This window comes from Gymnoscopelus microlampas (assembly GCF_963454915.1).
Source record: "Gymnoscopelus microlampas genome assembly, chromosome: 13".
Classification (NCBI taxonomy): Eukaryota; Metazoa; Chordata; class Actinopteri; order Myctophiformes; family Myctophidae; genus Gymnoscopelus; species Gymnoscopelus microlampas.
The window spans coordinates 4,611,478-4,619,590 of record NC_139950.1 but is presented as its reverse complement, the minus strand read 5'-3'; the positions used below and the strand labels follow the sequence as shown (position 1 = coordinate 4,619,590).

The following is an 8,113-nucleotide window of genomic DNA, read 5'->3' as shown; positions in this document are numbered from 1 at the left end:
ACCTTGACCAATGCTATTATTCTGACTGCCTCCAGTTTCACACACACACACACACACACACACACACACACACACACACACACACACACACACACACACACACACACACACACACACACAATCATACTGTACCTGTTTTCCTTTGCTCTTTATGATCATCAGGTCAGATTGACTGGCTCTACAGTATGCTCTGCTCTCCTCCCAGGGTTTCCTCTCAGTAGAGATGTAATAACACACACCATCACCAAATGTAAATCCATGTGATTCTAACAACAAAATATAATGTGCTCAGATTAATGACAAATGATGCAAAACATGGTAAAATAATGTATAAAAAACAGTGATGTCTCTCTAACCACAACGAATCCTCTTCTTATGTTCCGTTTGTAACTGATCAAAACGTCTCTGTAGCCGGTCTTTCTGTTCATTCAGTTGGTTATGTCTGTTCTGTAACTGGTCAAAACTGGTCTGTAACTGGTCTTTCTGTTCAGTCAGGTTGTTGTGTCTTGTCAGTAAGTGGTCAAAACTTTCCTGTAACTGGTCAAAACTGTTCTGTAACTGCTCTTTCTGTTCAGTCAGTCGGTTATGGCTGTTCTGTAACTGGTCAAAACCGCTCTGTAACTGGTCTTTCTGTTCAGTCAGGTTGTCATATCTTGTCTGTAACTGGTCAAAACTGGTTTGCAACTTGTCTTTCAGTTCGGTCATGTTGTCATGTCTGGTCTGTAACTGATCAAATCTAGTATTCCACTGGTCTTTCAGTCCGGTCATGTTGTCATATCTGGTAATTAACTGTTCCTTCTCTTTAATCAATCCACAATCTGTAAGAAGGAGAATCAACAAGCTGATGAGTTTTACATTCTGATAGTTATCTTCATTTGACATCAATGATACAGAGGGCCCTATTTGGGGGAAACAGGTGAACTGGCATGAAGAGCAGTCAGTGTCCAGGAAAGGGGCGTGTGACAATTCGCTAGGTGTGAGTCGGGAGCCTTTGAAAACTTTGTTGAGGTGCGAATTTAAAGTAGTTTTAAATCTATGCGTGCGCCTGCGTGTGCTCCTGGTCAAATAGGTTCCGGCACGGCGTGCAAGGCCGTCCTGTGAGCATTGCACCCCTGGATCAGATACAGATTCACACTGTTCTTCTTCAACGGCCATAGCTGAGTGGTTAGTGAGCCCGCCTAAGGAGCCAGAGGCCCTGGTTGCCCCAGGTTCGATTCCAGGCCAGGCCAGCATATGTGTCGATGAAATGAAATTTGTCCCTGAGCAAGACTCTTAACCCCTAATTGCTCACAGGTTCTCATTGGAAACAAGACCGCAAGGACTTTCATGAATGACCTGTTAAAAGTAATTATCCTTATCCTTAACAAATGTCATTATTATTATTATTATTATTATTATTATTATTATTATTACCCTTATTATCATTACCCTTATTATTATTATTAATAGCCCTGGTCTAGGAGGGTCATACAGCAAGATGAGTCCCTGAAATACCAAACACGCAGGCACGGAACAGCAAGGCACTTCGCCTACAGACATTTTAAATTTGCCCCTCCACTGCATGCCGCATGCACGCCAATCCACCTGCCTCACAATTGAGCCTAAAGTATTTCAATCAACATCCATCAACAGTAAAGATAGTGTTTTAAAGAATGCTACTCACAGAGTATGACCAGGACAATGATGCCAGCCAATAGGAGAAGACACAGCAGCCCCACACACACTTTAACAGCAATGTAGAGATTCTGCTTTGACTCTTCACAGCCTGAAAAACATACAACACCAACATTAACACTCATTATCTCACTTACTGTAGGTTTTAAAATGTCTTGTTCCAAAATAATACTTTTAAAATAAGTGACATGTTTTAACAAGTTGTAATGGTATACTGAAAGAAATATATGTTCTTAATTGACTGAGCTGAAATGCATGTAGAGTAGCATTCAGAGTCATTGATTATTATTATTATCATTATAATTAGGGCACGGAAAGAGTGTACCCACTTCTCCATACACCACTACACTGTCCATGTGTAACACCATACAAAATGTTAGTTAACCTCTTTGTACATTATTATTTAGTTTTACCTCCACGCTGCTCTTGTGCTGTGTTCTTCTGTGCAGCATCTTGCTGTGTCCCAGGGTCAAGGTCGTCTGCAGTCGCGTTGAAGTCGTCATAGATGGGGTCTTGGTCATCTGGAGCGAGATAGATATCTTCTATCCTCTCCTCTCTCTCTCCTCTCTCCTCCATCTCCATCTGTCTCTCTCTATCTGGCCCTGTGTTGACATACACGTCCTCAGACATTGTAGTTCAGTGTCGAACTGCATGTTCTACAACTTGTTGGAAAACTTAAAGTCACAAAAGGGGAAGATGAAGATGAATGCTTTGAATGAATAGTGAAGTATTATTTTTCTATCAGTTGCGCAAACTTCCCATTAAGTAAATGCAAGCAGTTGGCCTTTAAATGGGACAATGGTAGCAGATATATCCTCAGGCCCTCTGGTCAGTAATGTGAAGACTGTATTGCATTGTCACACTTGACAGCTACGGTACCTCTTTTTCTTCTTCCTTTTTTGTTTCAGCCAGCTAGGTCAGATGGCCGAATATAATACTGTATGTATGTGCTGTTTTTTCATTTAACCCATTAAGACCGGGAACACATCTGTGTCATTTTAGGATTTCTTTGGCTTTTCAAAAATAGCAGATATACAAGCTCATAGCACAGCACCGAGTGCCGCGCTATGAGCTTGGCGAACGTGAACATGTATATATATATATATATATATATATATATATATATATATATATATATATATATATATATATATATATATATATATATATATATATATATAGAAACATTTTAACTCCAATCTTTGCTTCTGGGGGGTCCCTGGAACAAAATATTTTGAGATGGGGGTTCGTAGCCAAACACATAATACATTTTTGGGGTCCTTGACATGAAGATGATGGAGAACCACTGCAACATAAGTTTTAAAAAAAAGACGAAATGTGGAGAATCGGCCAAATTGCCCCCCCCAAAAAAATCACGATTTTTCAAAAATAGCCGATCCACAAGTGTGTGTGTGTGTGTGTGTGTGTGTGTGTGTGTGTGTGTGTGTGTGTGTGTGTGTGTGTGTGTGTGTGTGTGTGTGTGTGTGTGTGTGTGTGTGTGTGCGTGTTTGTGTATGTTTGTGTGTGTGGGGGGGGGGGTGTTCAATATTTGAGCAGATCTTTTTGACAGTGTAGAGACAGGAAAGGCAGGAAAGAGGTGGGAGAGACAGAGAAACAGACAGAGAGAGGGACACCCCTAAGTTCAAGCCTATCTGAACACCAGCATACATTTAGAACCCTGACTACATAACCAGCAAGCCTATATGACTTGCATGCATGTGTACACATGGCCTATAATGGCCTATAGGAAATTGTGCTATCTGATCGGACCCAACGTTGCTATATGGCAACATTTGCATAAAAACTTACCAAAAACAAACAAAACAAAAAACACATTATATTTTCCTCTCCAAAGTACTCCTACAAGATCATCTGAAAGGTTTAAAAAATGTTTTTGCAAGTACAAATATATCCGGGTCTTACAGGGTTAAGGAGAGAGCGAGCAAGAAAGAGAGCAAGAAAGAGGGCAAAATAGATCTAGTTTGTTTGTGTGTGATTTTGTGTGCCTCATCCTGGGTAGCGAGGCTTCCTCAGTTCAAAAAGTGTGCTCTGATGGTCCCATTGGTCAGGTGTGTGTGTGCGCATACTGTATGTGTGTGTGTGTGTGTGTGTGTGTGTGTGTGTGTGTGTGTGTGTGTGTGTGTGTGTGTGTGTGTGTGTGTGTGTGTGTGTGTGTGTGTGTGTGTGTGTGTGTGTGTGTGTGTGTGTGTGTGTGTGTGTGTGTGTGTTTGCTGTCAACTACTACACCGATCAGCATTTTTGATCCATCTAGTTACTAGATGGAGCAAAAAAAAAAAAGATAGGTGTCCATGAGGCTACGGTGGGGGACTAAAGGCCAGTCCAGACCAATGCAACGCGACACAATGAAACAGTTGCAGGGACGGTTGCAGCGGTCTGACCCTGTTGCAAGTCGGCGCATGCCGTCTCATTGCGTTGCAAGTGATTCTACATGTTCAATCACCAGAAAATCAGTATGATTGGAAAATCAGTCAGATTGAGAAAGGAGTGCTCGTTTCCTTCGAGTTCACCTCCCATGCTCCCCCGCGGCGGGGCAGGGCCCCCCCGTCAAAAAAAGAAATGACCTCTTGGAGGTACCGAGACTAGGGGGGCGATGATTACTCCTTCAGATTTTATCAAAATTTCACGCAAATCGGTACACATGATCTATAGTCATGTGATCAAGACGGATCTGTTTGATTTTTCATATTCCATCCTGATTGGCTAAGAACAACCTTTTTGAACAAAATGCCGCAAATCATGAACACAGCGTCCGATTGCGGTGAAATTGCTGGCCCACAATAACCTACCTGACCTGGCGGAGAACTGTGCTCCGAGGAGCACTTTTTCTAGTTTATTTTTGTCATGACTATAATTTGACTGAAAGAGCTTCTGTCACTCAAGCTGTGGCTGATTTCTGTCCTCAGAAATACCATGGGCTGTGTTTATTATTACAGCTGAAGAACTGAGTAACTGTAGTTGAAGATATTATAATTATTTAGCATTTGCTATTCTTTGGAGTTTTAAATGATCAATTTTGTAATGACTTGGATCAAAGTGTTTATATATCTGACTTGCCATAGGTTTAGCAGAATGGAGCATGTATTGCAGTGTGCAGTATAGCTCTACAGCAGTCTAGTGACATTCTAGCAGTTCAGCACAGTGGTGTTAATCTCTACATTCATTTTATGGACTTGGAGAGACAGATTGGGCTGCATGGCTCCATCAGTCAGAGTTTTAACCACATGGACCCTAGCGTCCCTATTCTAGGGTGACCATTCACCAAAATAAGTGGATATACAAGCTCAATATGTTTTGGGAAGATATTTGGTGTAGAGGGAAAAAAGTAGACCCCGGTGGAACTCCGGTCAATGTACAGTATAGGTTTCTGATTAACACTGTGTTTACAAAATCAAAACACTGTACAACTAAAATAACATGTACGTGTTGAAATACCCAGTGTTTAATGTTCCTTTTTTAGTGGAATCGTCGCGTTTCAGCGCTCCTGGTGTTCTGCTCTGTTTTGGCAGAGCACTCAACATTTTCTTTGCGGGGAAGCAATCTTAACTGGATAGTGTAATTGGCAACAGGTATAATTGTCTGAGTGTGGTAAGTTTATAATAGCTTTCATGCCCTTTAGAAAATAGTACTAGTTCAAACTGTAATCAATGTGATATGTTATATATCTCTGCTGTCGGCAGAAACCAGCTAACTCCAAAATGTTACATTTTCAGGAAATGAAAAAACTAAACAAAAAGTGGAGATATACATAAGGAGGTTTTGTTCATCATTGATAAGAACAGCTGAATTAACCTCCAAGCTCACAATGAGGTTGGAGGTCAAAAGGGTGTCGAGCCTGGTGTCAGCTAAACCAGCTAACTCCACCATAGCTGAGTGGTTAGTGGCCATAGCTGAGTGGTTAGTGAGCCCACCTAGGGAGCCAGAGGCCCTGGTTACCCCAGATTCGATTCCAGGCCAGGCCAGCATATGTGTTGATGAAATGAAATTTGTCCTTGAGCAAGACTCTTAACCCCTAATTGCTCACAGGTTCTCATTGGAAACAAGACCGCAAGGACTTTCATGAACGACCTGTTAAAAGGAATTATCCTTTATCCTTATACCCCCCTTTGGTGGAGTTAGCTGGTTTAGCAGAAAGTTTGAGGTTCCAATGGAGTTAGCTGGTTTTGTCAGAAGCGCTTGTTTAATACTTTTCATTGGTCCAATATTTGTTTAACCAACATACAGACGTAGAGGGTGTTCAATAGCACTGATTTATGAAAAAAAAAATTAAAAGGCGAAAATTGAGTTTGCTGGTTTCTGCCTGACAACAATATCATATATTCAACATGCAGTTTAGTGATGTCAGGAGTCCACCTTGGTAAACTCATGCTGTATAAACAAATAATGGGATATTCATATGATTGATATGTAATTGTTAAAAGAAAGGTTTCAAGAGCATTGCAAATACAGTTGAATGCTAGACATTTACAATGTACATTTACAGTATAGGCCAATATTGTATGTAGGCTACAACTAGTAATTTCCTCCACTTAAAGTACCAAAGGTAAAAGTACTCATTATACAGAATGTCCCATTTCAAGTTTTCAAAATGTATAAAATCTTTTGAAAATAGCAGATCTACAAGCTCACAATGCGTCGCACCGCGATGCAAATTGACAAAATGTATATAGGGCTGAAGTGGTTAATGCATGTTTTGTAATAATAAACAAAATCTACAAAGTAACTAGTAACTAAAGTTTTCAAATAATTGTAGTGGAGTAAAAGCACAATATTTGGATCCGAGATGTAGTGGAGTAGAAGTAAAAGTATTGGAAATTAGAAATACTCAAGTAAAGTACAAATACCTCAAAACTGTACTTAAGTAGAGTACTTAAGTAATTTACTTAGTTAGCTTCCACCACTGCACTGTCTTTCTGTCTGTCTCTGTCACTCTCTCTCTGTCTCTCTTTGTCGCTCTCTCTCCCTGTCTCTCTCTCTCTCTGCCTTGTCCATCTGTCTGTCTGTCCTTCCGTTTGTCCTTCCGTCTATCTAAGAGAAATTCTAATTTGACACAAGGTTGTCCAAACTGACCCCACACGTACAGTATATATATATGCACTCACATGCACACGTACATGCGCTCACGCACAGAAAGAGGAACACACAGAGTGCTCAGCAGTTCATCCTGTCAGACCTGAGACCACTAAATAGGAAGACATTTTCAAAAGTGGTTTCTCTTGTAACAAGCTAACAAAGAATGCATCTCTCTCTCCCGCTCTCCCTCTCTCTGTCTCCCTTTCTCTCTCTCACACACGCACGCACGCACGCACGCACGCGCGCACGCACGCGCGCACGCACGCACGGGCGCACAGAAAAAGAGAGAGAGAGAGAGAGAGAGAGAGAGAGAGAGAGAGAGAGAGAGAGAGGCACAGACAGACAGGCAGGCAGGCAGGCAGACAGACAGACAGACAGACAGACAGACAGACAGACAGACAGACAGACAGCAATCCTCTCATCTCATTTACTGGCTTTATGGAAACAGCTTAGACAAGATCTAATACACACACCCACACACACACACACACACACACACACACACACACACACAAACACGCACGCACACGCACGCACACACGCGCGCACACACACACACACGCATGCACACACCAACAAACACACACGTGTGCACTCACACACGCGCACACACACACACACGCACACACACCCGCGCACACACACACACACACACACACACACACACACACACACACACACACACACAGGAGTGGTGGTGTGAAACATTGACTAGCCCTATGTGGGTAAATCTCGGAGGATTATAATCCTCCTCACTAACCTGTTCAACTTAATCCTTCTAATCTCTCTGTCTCATGAATAATGAATCTATCTGGGTCTCTGGTGGGGTCCCCCCCTCAACCCCCCCCCCCCCCCCCCCCCCCCCCTCTCCCTCTTTCTCACCGCACTACACCCCCCTCCCTCCTCACCCCCCCCCCCCCCCCCCCCCTCTCTCTCTCCATGTGTTTTCATCACTGGAGGAGGGTTTATAAGCACCTATAAGCCTCACTTCTACTTAAATTGCGCGCCGGCTTTGCGTGCGCCGCTCGGTGAATGGCAGATCTACAAGCTCACAACGTGCCAGGAATGTAACGCGTTGTGAGCTTTCAGATCTGCTCTTTTACGGCATGCAAAAAAAACAAAAACAGTGTGCAACTATAAGTATAAATCAGGCTTTTTAACCCCCAGCGTCCGAAAAAGCTTCCAGAAAATTGCTGGTCAAAATAGATCAGTAGATATATAGATAATATAGATATAGATAGATCAGCAGAGATATTTAATGTAGAAAAGGTCACTAGTAGTACTACAGAGCCATGAGGCACTCCGCCCAACAATAGGGTTGAGATGTAATTTATGAGCTTCATTCTCT

General features: G+C 42.2%; 1 protein-coding gene across 1 annotated transcript; it reads right to left on the bottom strand.

Moving 5' to 3' along the window:
- Positions 1–351: 351 nt before the first annotated feature.
- On the bottom strand, positions 352–2,304 carry LOC311058171 (uncharacterized protein; the record flags this gene model as incomplete). Its single annotated transcript, XM_084075522.1, has 3 exons — positions 352–818; positions 1,664–1,765; positions 2,088–2,304. The coding sequence occupies 3 exons, from the start codon at positions 2,302–2,304 to the stop codon at positions 352–354; spliced, it is 786 nt and encodes a 261-aa protein (XP_083931648.1).
- Between the last annotated feature and the right edge of the window lie 5,809 nt (positions 2,305–8,113).